At 42.1% G+C, this 15,261-nt stretch overlaps 1 protein-coding gene across 9 annotated transcripts in view; it reads left to right on the top strand.

The window, feature by feature from the left end:
- The window catches only part of Scml2 (Scm polycomb group protein like 2), a 74,241-nt gene that overhangs the window by 14,251 nt on the left and 44,729 nt on the right, over positions 1-15,261 (top strand). For 5 of the 9 annotated variants that reach the window (XM_090325717.1, XM_090325724.1, XM_090325719.1 and 2 more), the window contains one exon: positions 13,357-13,399. In XM_090325717.1, coding sequence (XP_090181843.1) covers positions 13,378-13,399 — 22 coding nt within the window. In that variant the 5' untranslated portion in view covers positions 13,357-13,377. Of the gene's footprint in view, positions 1-2,494; positions 2,571-9,124; positions 9,175-13,356; positions 13,400-15,261 lie in introns of those variants that run through there. The other 4 variants (XM_090325716.1, XM_090325720.1, XM_090325715.1 and 1 more) reach the window with 2 other exon arrangements.

Genomic DNA, 15,261 nt, shown 5'->3' with positions numbered 1-15,261 from the left:
TGACTTTTTTTTTTTTTTGCCAGTCCTGGGCTTTAGCTCAGGGCCTGAGCACTGTCCTTGGACTTTCTCAAGGCTAGAGCTCTACCACTTGAGCCTCAGCACCACTTCCGGCTTTTTTCTATGTATATGGTACCGAGAAATCGAACCTGGGTCTTCATGCATGCTAGGCAAGCACTTTAACCACTAGGCCAAACTCCCGGCCCCTAGAACTGGAAACATTTTTTTTAATTCTATTTTTTGTCTTTTTTGGTACTAGTGATAAAACCCAGGACGCTGCACTTACTAGGCAAATGCTTTGCCAGTAAGCTACATCCCAGTCCTATCTTCTCATTTGTTTTTTGCCAGTCTGGGGCTTGAACTCAGGTCCTGGGCACAAACTATCTTTGGGCTTTCTCAAGGCTAGAGCTCTACCACTTGAGACACAGCACCATTTCTGGCTTTTTTCTATGTATGTGGTTCTGAGAAATTGAACCCAGGTATTTATGCATGCTAGGCAAGCACTCTACCACTAGGCCAAACTCTCAGCCCCTATCTCCTCATTTTTAACCTCTGCAAATTCTAATCCATGCTATTAAGATCTAGTTTACATGTTATCTCCCCTAAGAGGCTTAACTTTATTCTCTCCAGTAGAAATTGTCACATCTATTCATACTATCTATTCATACTAGACTGTGTTATTTGGTTACATATTGGTGTACTTGCTTAAACTTCCTCTCAAAACTAAATCAGTAGTGAACAATATTCCATGATATTGTACTCATTTTCTTATCATTCTCTTGATATTCTAGTCTTTATTCCTTTTCTTGATAGGCTGTCATGATATCTTGTGTTTCAGAGTATTTTGGATTTTTTTAAGTAGACCCAGAAATCTTAAGTCCATTAAGTTTGCTCAATTAGTGAGAACCAGAAATGGATCTTGTATTTTCTGACAATTAATGTAATGCTTTTTTCTCCAGCATGTTTTGTTCCATGGCAGAACACTTTGTATAACATATTCTACTTTCCAGATTATGTGGATTACACTACAAACAAATTAAAAGCAAGTATCAGGGAAGGGGTATCAATGTTCAAGAAGTAATGTACAATTGTCCGGTGGCTCACACCTGTAATCCTAGCTACTCAGGAGGTTGAGATCTTAGGGTTGGGGTTCAAAGCCAGCCCAAGCACTACTAAAGACTGTGAGACTCTTACCTCTCCAAAAGACCATCAGAAAACCTCAAGTGGTTCTGTGGCTCAAGGGATAGGGCGGTAGCCTTGATCTGAAGAGCTCAGGGACCTGGCCGAGACACAGAGTTCAAGCTCCACGACTGACAAAACAAAAACCTTCACTGGAACTGCACTTGTGGCTCTTGCCTGTAATCCTAGCTACTTAGGAAGGTATGAGATCTGTGATCTGGTTTGAAGCCAGCTGGGAAAGTCTGTGACTCTTATCTCTAATTAACTATCAGAACCGCTCCCCTCCCCACCAAGTGGAGTTGTGGTTCAAGTGGTAAAGTGATAGCCTTGAGCAAATAAGCTCAAACCAGTTTGAAACACCAGTGGAGTTTTCAGTTTGGACTATATCAGGAGTTTGGAAATTGTTACTGTATCCTAACAAGCAAAAAAAAAAAAGTCAAAGAACAGAAAAATTAGCAACTCTTCTTTGATCCCTCAGACAATTGAGGTCAAAGGAAAAACTGCTTCCCCAAAATGGGAGAGATGGCAGATACAGAGAAGAAAATTTAGCAGAGTAGAAAACCCACAAGTAAAACTCTCCAGTGCCACAGTAGGGGTGGGGGTGGAAGGAAAAAAGTGAACTGTTAACAAATTGCTGGCTGTTATCTTTTTGAAAGTTTGGAAAATTTCCAATGATTGTAGATATGTATGTATGTATCTATCTATCATCTATCTCTCTATCATTTTTTTGCCAGTCCTGGGCCTTGAGCTCAGTGCTGGGCTTTCTCAAGGGTAGAGCTCTACCACTTGAGCCACAGCTCTATGTCCGTCTTTTCCTGTGTATGTAGTAGCGAGGAATCGAACGGTGCATGCTGAGCAAGGGCTCTACCACCCTGCCACACTCCTGGCTCCATGATTCTACCACTTTGAGTCATTGCTCCATTGCCAATTTTTGCGTGTTTAATTGCAAATAAGAATCTCACGGGGACTTTTCTACGAAGGCTGGCTTTGAACAGCGATCCTTAAATCTCTGCCTCCTGAGTAGCTAGAATTACAGATGTGAGCCACCGGTGCCTGGCATGGGTGCTCACCTTCGTATATTACAATACCGGTGCCTGGCATGGGTGCTCACCTTCGTATATTACAATACCAAAGGTGGATTCTGCAAATCACATTTTCGTCATCAGCAGTGGGCTCTACGTTACGTTGAGCCAATGAGGTGCTGGGTTACACTCAACCAATAGGAGGCGCTGATGCAAAAGCATGCTTCCGGTTTGCCACTTCCGCTGCTGACTTCCCAGCATCTGACTGGATTGGAGTTCATTAGAGATTGCCGGCACTCCAACTTCCGTTGGTAATCTCTAGTGGCGCTGTCTCCTTGAGTGGATTTTAGTGGGTTTCTTCTCACTATGGAGGTAGGTGAAGTTTCCTAAAGTTGTCTTTTATTCTCAGGAATCCGAATCTAAGGGTTGTAGACAGGGAAGGGTGTCCTTTTGAAGTTTCTAGACCCTTTTGTCGTCAATTTTCTTAGCCGTCAAAATGGCGGGCACTTTCTGACTGACGGAGTTACATGAGTTACCTAAATTCGTTTCCGTAATCCTTATCTTTTAGTTACTGAATAGTTCAATAAATATTCATTCATTCATTTGTTTGTGTTTCTTTATTGCCAGCTTGAACTGTGGTGGAGGTAGGGATGGGGGTGGGGTGGGGGCGGGGGCGGGGGGGGTGGGGGCGGTGGGGGATGGGCCTCCTGTTCTCTCGGCTTTTTCTGCTTAAGGCCTAGTGCCCTGCCGATTGAGCCACACCTCCGATAGGGGCTTTCTCCTTAGGTCAGTTGGAAGTAAGAGTCTCACACACTGTCTGGGCTGGCTTTAAATCATGACCCTCAGATCGGTGACTCCTGACTAGCTAGGGTTTGCACCTGACTTTACTTGTTATTTATTTATTAGTCTTTACCTATTTATTTGACATTGGGATTTGAAATCAGGGCCTATGTATATTTATGTCTGCCTATCTATATGCATATAATATGTATATGTATAACCCATTTAATTATTTATTTATTTTTGCCAGTCGTGTGTGTGTGTGTGTGTGTGTGTGTGTGTGTGTGTGTGTATGTGTGTGTGTGTGTGTTTTCTCTGGTCTTGGGTCTAGGATTTCAGGCATGAGCCATTGGCACCTGGTCATATTTATTTCTTTATTTACTGGTTTGTTTACTTCAAGTAACACTAGAATTTGTAATCAGGGCTTCTCAAAACTTCATGTATTATGTATTAAGGCTGTGGTGTTTTGATTGTGATACTTATTTATATATATTTGTGATACTGGGGTTTGAAATCAGGGCCTCTCAAAAGTATATATTATGAAAGTTTATTAATTGTACAGCATGGTATATATATATATACACACACACACACACACTCACATATATTGTTTGTTGTTGTTGGTGCTGGTGGTACCCGTGCCAGTTCTCAGGTTTGAACTCAGACCCTGAGTGCCATCCTTGAGTTTCTGTGCTCAAGGATAGCACTCTACAACTTGAGCTACAGCTCCATTTCCAGCTTTATTCTTTCCTTCCTTCCTTTCATTTTCATTTTCATTTTATTTATTTTGTGGGTCATGGGGCTTGAACTCGGCCTGGGCACTGTCCCTGAGCTCTTCAGCTCCAGGCTACCACCCTACCCTTGAGCTAAGCCCCACATCCCATTTTATAGAGGTTAATTAGAGATAAGTTGTTCTGGTGTTCCGGGATGACTGAATCTTGATCCCTAGATCTCAGCCTCCTGAGTAGCTAGGATTACAGGTGCGAGCCACCAGCACCTGGCTCCTGCAAAGGTTTTTTTTTCTTTTTCTTTTTTTTTTTGCCAGTCCTGGGCTTGAGCTCAGGGCCTGAGCACTGTCCTTGGACATTCTCAAGGCTAGAGCTCTACCACTTGAGCCGCAGCACCACTTCTGGCTTTTTTCTATGTATGTGGTGCCGAGGAATCAAACCTGGGTCTTTGTGCATGCTAGGCAAGCAGTCTACCACTAGGCCAAACTCCTGGCCCCTCTTTCAAAGTTTTATTGTGGTAGTTCCAAATATACATATGTAGTATTTCTTGGCCATATTCATCCACTCATTTTTTTTTCTGTCGGTCATAGGACTTGAACTTTGGGCCTAGGTGCTGTCCCTGATCTCTTTAGCTCAAGGGCAGTGCTCTGCCACTTTGATCTACAGCGCCACTTCCTCATCCACTCGTTTTTTGCTTTCTTAAATGTGTCTAATTTTGTGTATGTGTGCATGTGTGTGCACAGTAGTTTTGGGGCTTGAACTTAGGGACTGGGTGCTATCCCTGAGTTTTTTTGCTCAAGGTTACTCTACCTCTTGAAACATAGCTCTACTTCTGGCTATTTTTTTCAGTGGCTAATTGGAGATAAGAGTTTCACAGACTTTCTTGCCTGGGCTGGCTTTGAAGCATGTTCTTCAAATCTCAGCCATCTGTGTGTAGCTTGGATTACAGGCACAAGCCACTGACACCTGGCTCTTTTTAAAAATTTCTTGCAATTTTTGCTTGTATGGTATGAGGTTTGAATTCAGGGCCTCACCTATATGTATATGTGCTTGTGTGTATATATGTCTATATATGTATAGACATATACATGCCTTTAATTTATCAATGAATTAGCACATAGTATACAACAATATGGTTATTTCTCAGTGATAGTTTTCATAGATTCATATAATAGTTTAAAGTAATATTCATATTTCCTTAGCCAACTATTTTAATCTTTTTTGCAATTTTTTTGAGTGAACAATACTGGAGAATGAAATCCAGGACTCCTGTGTGCAAATATATATGCATATGTACACACATGTATACACATATGCATGTGTATATACTATGTATGTGTATATATAAATATGTACATGTGTGTACATGAATTTAGCATATAATTGCATAGTGTGCAGTTTTACTTCATTGTAGATATATGTATAACTATTCTTTGGTTATATTTAGCCCTTTAGTGATATTGTAGTTTCAGCTTGGGTCTCCTGCCTCTCTGTCTCTGGTCTCTCTGTCTCTTTCTTTCCCTCTCTCTCTCTATGCATATATATACATATTTATGATTAAATTTATTAGAACATAATAATTGTGAAATGTGTGTGGGATTTAATATTTTGTTTCCCCTCATTCATGGAATATTCCTTGATTGTATTCACTTCCATTACTCTTTGTTTTCTCCCTACTACCTTTATTTCCATCAATCACTCCTGTTACATTTTCTTTCTCCTCCTCTTACCCCCCATCCCCAGTACAGGGTTTGAGTTTAGTGCCTTGTGCTTGTAATATTTTTAATTTATTTTAACATATATTCATTGCATAATATGTGGGCTTAATTGTGGTATTTAATACATGCAAATAATGTTCTTAGATTATATTGACTCATTCTATTATTTTTTTTTATGGGTCCTGGGGCTTGAACTTGGCCTGGGTGCTCATGTTCTTTACTGCCTGGGCTGGCTTTGAAATGCAATCCTCAGATCTTAGCCTCCCAAATAGCTAGGATTACAGGTGTGAGCCACCACACCCGGCTAATTCTATTATTCTTATACTCCCCTCCCCTTACTTTGATGGTACTGAGGATTGAACTCCAGCCCTTGAACATTTTTTTTTTTTTGCCAGTCCTGGGCTTGAGCTCAGGGCCTGAGCACTGTCCTTGGACTTTCTCAAGGCTAGAGCTCTACCACTTGAGCCTCAGCACCACTTCCGGCTTTTTTCTATGTATGTGGTACCGAGGAATCGAACCCGGGTCTTCATGCATGCTAGGCAAACACTTTAACCACTAGGCCAAACTCCCGGCCCCGTAAATACTTAAAAACTTTATTTAGTAAAGCTTGTTATGCAATGTGGGTTTTTTTTTTTCCAGTCCTTGGAAATGAACTCAGGGCCTGAGCACTGTCCTTGGGCTTTTCTCAAGGCTAGTGCTTTATCACTTTAGCTACAGCACCACTTTTTCTGTGTATGTGGTACCAAGGAATCAAACCTGGGTCTTCGTGCATGCTAGGCAAGCACTCTACCACTAGGCGAAACTCCAAGCCCTGCAACGTGGGATTTAATGTAGTAGTTTTGTACATGCTGTTAATTTTTGTTTGCTCATATTCATCACTTCAATTACCTTCTTAATTTCACACCACTGTTTTTCCTTATCTTTGTTAAAATTCTTCCTCCTTCTTCTGTAGTACTGTGGATTGAGCGCCACGCTTTACAAAACCTTTATAGTCATTTAAAAGTTTTTCTGTATAGTGCACTTTCATTAATATTTGGGGTTTCTTTGAGGTCATTCCATACATGTGTATTCTATGGTCATACTATACCTTTTTATTTCTTTCTTTCTTTTTTTTTTTTTTTTTGCCAGTCCCGGGCTTGAGCTCAGGGCCTGAGCACTGTCCTTGGACTTTCTCAAGGCTAGAGCTCTACCACTTGAGCCTCAGCACCACTTCCGACTTTTTTCTATGTATGTGGTACCGAGGAATCGAACCCGGGTCTTCATGCATGCTAGGCAAGCACTTTAACCACTAGGCCAAACTCCTGGCCCCTATACCTTTTTATTTCTCATGCTTTTTTTTTTTTTTTTAGGCAAGCACTTTAACCACTAGGCCAAACTCCTGGCCCCTATACCTTTTTATTTCTCATGCTTTTTTTTTTTTTTTTTTTTTGCCAGTCCTGGGCTTGAGCTCAGGGCCTGAGCCCTGTCCTTGGACCTTCTCAAGGCTAGAGCTCTACCACTTGAGCCTCAGCACCACTTCCGGCTTTTTTTCTATGTATGTGGTAGCGAGGTATCGAACCCGGGTCTTCATGCATGCTAGGCAAGCACTTTAACCACTAGGCCAAACTCCCGGCCCATTATTTCTCATTCTTTTCCTCTAACTCCCCCCCCTTTCCCCCCCCTTTTTTTTTCTTTTGCTAGTTCTGGGGCTTGAACTCAGGGCCTGGGCACTGTCACTTAGCTTCTTTTTTTCAAGGCTAGCACTCTACCACCTGAGCCACAATGCCACTTCCAACTTTTTCTGTGTATATGGTACTGAGGAATCAAACCCAGGGCTTCATGCATGCTAGGAAAATACTCTACCACTAAACCATATTCCAGCCCTCTTTCATAACCTTGTGATACTGGTGGTTGAACTGGGTTGAACCTGGTGTCTCTATGTACATTTTAAAATTATTTCATTAAAATGTACTAATTGTATGTGGGAATTTTCATTGTGGAATTATAATACTTATATGTAATGTTCTCTGGTCATATTTATCCTTTCTTTTACTCTTTGTAATTCCCTTTTTTGCTATTTAATCATTCTTGCATTTTTTCCCCACACTACTGGAAATTGAACTCAGGTTCTCATGCATTTGCATATATATTTTCATATATACACATGTATATTACTTTTTAATATACATGAATTGCCTAGTATGGGGTTTCATTGTAATGGTTCCGTTTGTGCATATGATATTTGTTGTTTGTACTCACCTTTTTTATTCTGTTATTTATTTGTTCCCTGTTTTATAATTATCCTTTTTTGCATTTTTTGGCATTTGGGGGCTAGAATTCATTGATTTATTAGTGCATATTAATTGTGTCATGTTGTTTTTCATCCATACATTTACTATTGTTAATCTCTCGAATACTTTTTTTTTTTGCCAGTCCTGGGGCTTGAACTCAGGGCCTGGGCACTGTCTTTGGACACTTTTTGCTCTAGGCTAGCACTCTGTCACTTGAGCCGTACTGCCACTTCCAACTTTTTCTGTGTATATAGGACCAAGGAATTGAACCTAGGGATTCATACATGCTAGGCGAGCACTCTACCACTAGGCAACAATCCTGGCCACTAATATTCTTTCTTTCTTTTTCTTTTTCTTTTTTTGGTTGGTCATTGAACTTGAACTCTGGGCCTGGGCATTGTCCCTGAGGTCCTCAGCTCAAGGCTACTACCCTCTTTTTTTTTTTTTGGTTATTTTGGCCCGTCCTGGGGCTTGAACTCAGGGCCTGGGCACTGTCCTTGGGCTTTCTCTAGGCTAGTATGCTACTCCTTGAGCCCCACAGCACCACTTCTGGCTTTTTCTGTGTATGTGGTACTGAGGAATCAAACCCAGGGCTTTGTGCTAGGCAAGCACTCTACCACTAGGCTATGTTCCTGGCCCTGTCTCCTCCCTCTTGATGCCTTAGTATGACTGACTTCTACCTTACAGTTATTCTCAGAGATTAGATAGAATGGACCTCAAAGCACAGTCTTGGTTAGGCTGCTGTGCTTTCACAAGTAAGTAATTAAATGATTGCCCCTCTCTGGGTTTACCTAGTATCTATTAGCTCTAGCCTAAGTTGAGAAGAATAAAGTAGATCAGTGAGAGAATTGCTAGCAAATACCCGTGGTAGGGGAGAGAGAGAGAAGCAGTTTCAAGGAATATGCTGTATTCCCTGAAGGGCTGATTTTGCTCAAGCTGCCTTAAAGGAGCTTTCCCCTGATCCTTCAATTTACTGTAGATTCTAGGAAAGCACCTGGTTTGAAAATTCATGGCCAGGATGAGTTAGTGCTGGCAGTGAATTGAAGGCAATGGCTAAGGGGAGTCAGTTCTAGGAACAGAACTTGATATGGACCTCGGGGGCTTTTGGTTGTTGGGCTGCAACTGTTTGGGGGTCATTGGCTGGGAGGAAGGAAGGAAAATTGGTAAGGGCTTTCCCAGACAGTGTGTCACTATTATCCATTGCTCAGGCTTTGTTGGAAAGTGATCGCCCCCAATTTGGGCCCCATAGAGGCAGTTCTGGTCTTAGGGAAATAAGTGCTTGTCGTAACCGCAGAGCTGGGGGCCAGCTGCTGGGGTTGGGGTAAGAGTGGGAGGAGAAAGGGAGTGGGGGAGGTTTAACAGGGCATGCGCGGTTTCTCGCGCGCGGCTTCTCAAAAATGGCGACGGCAGCCTGAAGTCCGGTGCCTGCTCGCGGGACTAGAGTGGTAGAATTTCGTTGCTCTTGCTGACTAGACCCAAGGTGCGTGGTGCCCCTGGGCCCTGTGAGTTGCAGAGAGACAGAGCAGTGCTGCACGAGCCCTGGCGGGCGGCGGGGAACCTTAAGCGGCGGCGTGTTCCAAGCGAGGAACGCCCCCCTCCGCGGGCGTTCCTCCTCCGCTCGGCTCCCTGCACTCGTGTCCATCACTCCCTGCTGCCTCACCCTATGGCTACTGCTTCCTCTGTCCCACGTAGCGCCCTCGGCGGACCACCTTAGCTGCTCTCGAGCTACCCCTCATAACCCACAGAGCCCTTTCATCGACCAGGGTCCACTTTTTGTCCGCGGGGATTGGACGCTGCACCCCCTTCAGCTGTCCCCTGGCCCACAGCTCGGACAGCGCTTTCCTTTCAGCCCACACGGGATGGGAGGGGCCGGGATGGGGCCTTGAGACTTTGCAGGTAGTTGGCGGGGTTGAAGGGCCTGCTGACTTCCACGGGGACTTGTGAAGCTACTTTTTAGATTGTTTTTGGAGGGAAAGTCGGCCTGTGGCCGAGTGTGAACCCTGGTTTCAGTTCCAGGTGTGAGCCTAAGAGCTCCTGGCAAGAACTAGGGCGGGAGTGAATGGCCCTAGTGGTGAAGCTGGACAGCGAGACATGGGACGGGTCTCCAGGTTTTTCCTGGGACTGTAAGACAACAGCGATTGTCTAGTCGTGGAGCTTAGAGACAGTGTACAATTGTTTCTTAGTATTCTTGATTTTTTTTTCACTTCGGTAGTATTTGTGATGTATCTTAATGTGTGTAAGGATACCTTAAAACTGATGATGTCCTAAATGTACAAAGAATATTGTAATTGGTCTTTTTTTTAAATTTGTCATGGGGATTGAACTCTGAGCCTGGGTGCTGTCCCTGAGCTCTCTAGCTCAAGACTACCACCCTACCCCTGAGCCTTGGTGTTGTCCCTGAGCTCTTCAGCTCAAAGCTACTGCCCTAACTCTTGAACCACAGCACCACTTCTGGTTTTCTAGAGGTTAATTGGAGATAAGAGTCTCACTGTCTTTAGTGCCTGAGCTGGCTTTGAACCATGATCCTCAGATCTCAGCCTCTTAGTAGCTAGGATTCAGGCATGAGCCACCATACATGGCTTTAACACATCTTTATTAAACCCTGGTGCTGACTTCCATATGGAGTTCATTCAGCTCAATGTACATTTATTTAGAGCAGCTTACATATGAGTAGTATTTTCTGGGTGTTTATGACTTTTCACCAGTAGTTTATTCTTGCATATTTCAAGGTTTGAGCTAAGAAAATAACTAGAGAAAGTATTTCTTTTATTTATCAGGCATAATTTTCCAAGCAGAATTCTGGTTGTAACCATGAATCATTTTTTATCTGTACCATCTTTGTGCCTTTTTGTTGTAATTTTGTAAAGTTGTACATCTTTATGAGAGATAATTTTCTGGGTTAGATAAATAACATTGGTTAGACTCGAGGGAAAAAAATTAGTTGCTAGTATAAATTGAAATTAGTATGTGTGCTAGAGGTTGGGTATTAATTATGCTTCTATGACTAAGTAGTTGAGTGTATAACTAGATTTAAACTTACTAATATTTTAAAGTATTTTCTTTTAAAATATTTCAGAAATTTATATCTTCAAAAATAAGAATTTTGATATTAGCTACAAACCAGATGAGGCTCTCATTTTCTTTTGCATTCTGTTGCTTTTTAGCTGCCTGCCTGTTCCTCCCAGATGCTTCCTTTTACCCTTCTTCCTGCCTCTGTTTTCTTCTGTTCGTGTCTGTTTCAGTATCAGTGGAATGGTCAAGCTAATCTCTGTGCTGTCTCACTAAGAAATAATCAGGTGGTGCCTTGGAAAGACTAAATAAATACCAAGTATTTTGAACGAAAGTGATGTGATCCCTTGTTCCATTTAAGGAAGATCCTAATCCCAATTTCAGATCTCAGTTTTTAGTTTGAATTTTTAGGGAGTAGGAGAGGAATTTTTTTTTCCAGTCCTGGGGCTCAAACTAAGAGCTTGAGCCCTGTCCTTGGGCTTCCTCAAGGCTAGAGCTCTACCACTTGAGCCACACCACCACTTCTGGCTTTTTTCTATGTATGTGGTACCAAGGAATTGAACCTAGGCCTTCATGCATAGTAGGCAAGCACTCTACCACTAGGCCAAACTCCTGGCCCCAGAAAAATTTTATTAGGGTATTTTTTACCCTCTTTATGGGGTTAGTAGAATACAATACTGGTGATGGGTGCAAGAGATTCTTCGTTATTACTTATGTCTTATTATTGCTATTACTATTTTGACCAGTTATCATCTCTGTTTCCCTTTTATGCCAGTTCATGTCTCATTAAAATTGTAAGCAAAAATCTGAGTTCTTTTTCTTTATTAGTTCCCTTCTGTGAATCGCACTACCTCCTCACAGTCATATTTCTGTTTTTTTAGGATATATAAAATAAGAACAAAATGAAATCTGTCAGCTATCAAGAGTTAGAGCTAAAGCCTGTAATCCTAGCTACTCAGGAGGCTAAGATCTGAGGATCAAGGTTCAAAGCCAGCCTGGGCACAAAAGGACCTGAGAATCTTATCTCCAGTTAACCTATAGAAAATGGGAAGCCGGGCTTGACTCAAGGGTAGGGTGGTAGCCTTGAGCTGAAGAGTTCAGGTTGAACACCCAGGTCCAGGGGTAGGGTGGTAGCCTTGATTTTAAGGGCTTAAGGACAACACCCAGGCCAAGTTCAAGCCCTATGACCCATACACACAAAAAAGTTCAGAACCATCCAGGCTTTGGGACTTATACCTGTAATCCTAGCTACTCATAAGCCCGGGATTTAAGGATAGTGGTTCAAAGCCAGCCAGGGCACAAAAGTCCATGAGACACTTACCTCCAATTAACCACCAGAAAACCAAAACTGGCGCTGTGGCTCAGGTGGTAGAATGCTAGCCTTGAGCTGAAGACCTCAGGGATAATGCCCAGACCCAGAGTTCACGCCCCACAACCAGCCAAAAAAAGGGAGGGCGGCGGGAGTTTGGCCTAGTGGTAGAGTACTTGTCTAGCATGCATGAAGACCCAGGTTTGATTCCTCAGTACCACAGATGTAGAAAAAGCCACAGTGGTGCTGTGGCTTAAGTGGTAGAACGCTAGCCTTGAGAAAGCACAGGACTGGCAAAAAAAAAAGTTTCGAACCATTATTAATGTCTGAAAATTAGTACATGCTATGTTAGAATTTGAAATGATTGCTAATAGCAGAAACTAAAACCTGGAAATTGTGACCAGTTTTGGTGATTTTGAAAGTTTACCATGGTGTCTGGAGTTTGGCCTAGTAGTAGAGTGCTTGCCTAGCATGCATGAAGACCCGGGTTTGATTCCGCGGTACCACGTACATATAAGAAGGCGGAAGTGGTGTGGTGGCTCAGGTGGTAGAACTCTAGCCTTGAGAAAGCCCAAGGGCCCTGAGCTCAAATCCAGGGCTGGCAAAAAAAAATAATAATAAAAAAAGTTTTACCATATTCTTAATCTCACAATTCCTTTATCGTAGGGAAATAGATGGAAGAAAGCAACTCTATTTATCTTATTAAAGATTATATAGGTCAGACTCACACTTGTAACCATTGCTAATCAGGAGGCTGAGATCTGAGAATTGCAGTCCAAAGCAACCCAGGCAGGAAAGTTCCAGAAACTTTTACCTTCAAATAACCACCAGAAAGCCAGAAGTGACAATGTGGCTCAAAGTGGTAGAGTGTTAGCCTTCAGCAAAAAGAGTTTAGTGACAGCACCCAGACCCTGAGTTCAAGCCCCATAGCCTACAAAAAGAAAGGTATAGTTGATTTATACCATTATATACATAGTATCATATGCTTTCTATGCTCTACACTAGCTTGGGTTTTGATAAGTCTAAGCATAAAATTGCCTTTTAGTAATATCTGTGTGTGTGTGTGTGTGTGTGTACATATAGTTCAAAACTTTAGAAAATGTCAGTAATCACTTAACATCTGTCCACTTAAGATTTGAAATGAGGGCCAGGAGTTTGGCCAAACGGTAGAGTACATGCTTAACATGCACAACCCAGGTTTGATTCCTCAGTACCACATACATAGAAAAAGCCGGAAGTGCTGCTGTGGCTCAAGTCTTGAGAAAGCCCAAGGACAGCGCTCAGGCCCTGAGATCAATGCCCAGGACTGGCTAAATAAATGGGCTTTTTTTTTCTTCCTTACAGGAAACGCCAGAAAAGGATACCATGGGACAAACGGCGAATGAAGGTAAAATTTTCTTTCCTTTTTTTTCTTTTATTGTAATATATAGAGGGGTTACATTTATATTTGCCAGATAGTAGGTACATTACTTCTCACATATTGATACCCCTTCTCATGTTTGTCCCCATTTCCTTTCCCCCGAATGTAAAATTTTCTTGTCTAAAGATGGTAGTATTTTTAGTTATTTGAGATGAATAATATATATAAACTTTTTAATAATTTAATGAACTTTTATTTATTTATTTTTTTGTTTTTTTTTTTTTGCCAGTCACGGGCTTGAGCTCAGGGCCTGAGCACTGTCCTTGGACTTTCTCAAGGTTAGAGAGCTCTACCACTTGAGCCTCAGCACCATTTCTGGCTTTTTTCTATGTATGTGGTACCAAGGAATCGAACCCGGGCCTTCATGCATGTTAGGCAAGCACTCTACCACTAGGCCAAACTCCCGGCCCATTAATGAACTTTTAAAATACAACCTCTTAAAAGTAAGAAATAGCCTAGCTCACCTGATGAGAGCTCTTGAACTAGCCGTTTTGGGTTGTGTTAAAAGTGGGAACCTTTCTCCATTAATGTACAATCTTGAACTAACTGCTAATAAAGTGGGGTTCTGTTTGTAAAAAAAAAAACAAGTAAGAAATAGGAGATACTAGCTGGGCATTAGTGTCTCATGCCTATAATCCTAGCTATTCCGGAAGCTGAGATCTAAGGATCATGGTTTGAAGCCTGCCTGGGCAAGAAAGCCTATGAGATTCTGTTTTTGTCAGTTATGGAGATTGAACTCAGGGTATGGACACTGTTCTTGAGCTTTTTTGCTCCAGGCTAGCACCCTACTACTTTGTGCCACAACTCCACTTATGATTTTCTGATAGTTAATTGGTGATAAGAGTTTCACACACTTTCCTGCCCTGGCTGGCTTTGAACCACATTCCTTAGATCTCAGCCTCCAGGGGCGTGAGCCACCAGCACCTGGCCTCCTCTAAGATTCTTATCTCTAGTGAAGCACCAAAATAGTCAGAATTGAAGCTGTGACTCACATTGGTAGAGAGCTAACCTTGAGCAGAAAGTAAAGTAAAATGTTCTGGAACAATGCCCAGGCTCTGAGTTCAAGCCCCAGGGCAAGCACAAAAAATAGGAGATGGCATTTAGAATGGGAAGGTTTTGAATGTAATAGCTATGAGAAGTAATCATATCTTTTCTTCCTACTTTATTATTATTTTTATTTCTCCTACTTTTATAAATGAAAAAAATTAAAAAGCTGGAAACTCAAGGTAGATAAGTGAACAAGTCAGACAATAATCTACGAAAAGCCAAGGTTAGAATCCACATCTGGGTTCTGTGGTATTTTTTTGGCATATGCAAGGTTTGGCCTCCAGAATTAGCAAAGCATTAATATACGCACTTCCTCTGCTTAAATGCTGAGCAACTTATTTTGTTTACTTTGTTTAGCCTATTAGTTTAGTGTAGTTTCAACAACTAGTGTTTTAGTTTCTGTAGAACAGGACCCATGTCTTTACATTTTTACTTTACTCTTAGAAAGTTACGCTGTAGAAGTGCTTAGTAAATATAAAGTGCTTTTTTTTTGCCAGTCCTGGGCTTGGGCTCAGGGCCTGAGCACTGTTGTTGGACTTTCTCAAGGCTAGAGCTCTACCACTTGAGCCACAGCACCATTCCTGGCTTTTTTCTATGTATGTGGTACCGAGGAATCGAACCTGGGTCTTTGTGCATGCCAGGCAAGCATATTACCACTAGGCCAAACTCCTGGCCCCATGTAAAGTTTTTTGTTGTTGGTGGTGGTGGTGTTCGTGGGGCTTGAACTTGGGGCCTGGGCACTGTCCTTGGACATTTTTTGCTCAAGACTAGTGCTCTGCCAC

The sequence above is a fragment of the Megascapheus bottae genome, chromosome X, assembly GCF_031878675.1.
Source record: "Megascapheus bottae isolate mThoBot1 chromosome X, mThoBot2.hap1, whole genome shotgun sequence".
NCBI classification, from domain to species: Eukaryota; Metazoa; Chordata; class Mammalia; order Rodentia; family Geomyidae; genus Megascapheus; species Megascapheus bottae.
This window is presented reverse-complemented; position numbering and strand designations above follow the sequence as displayed.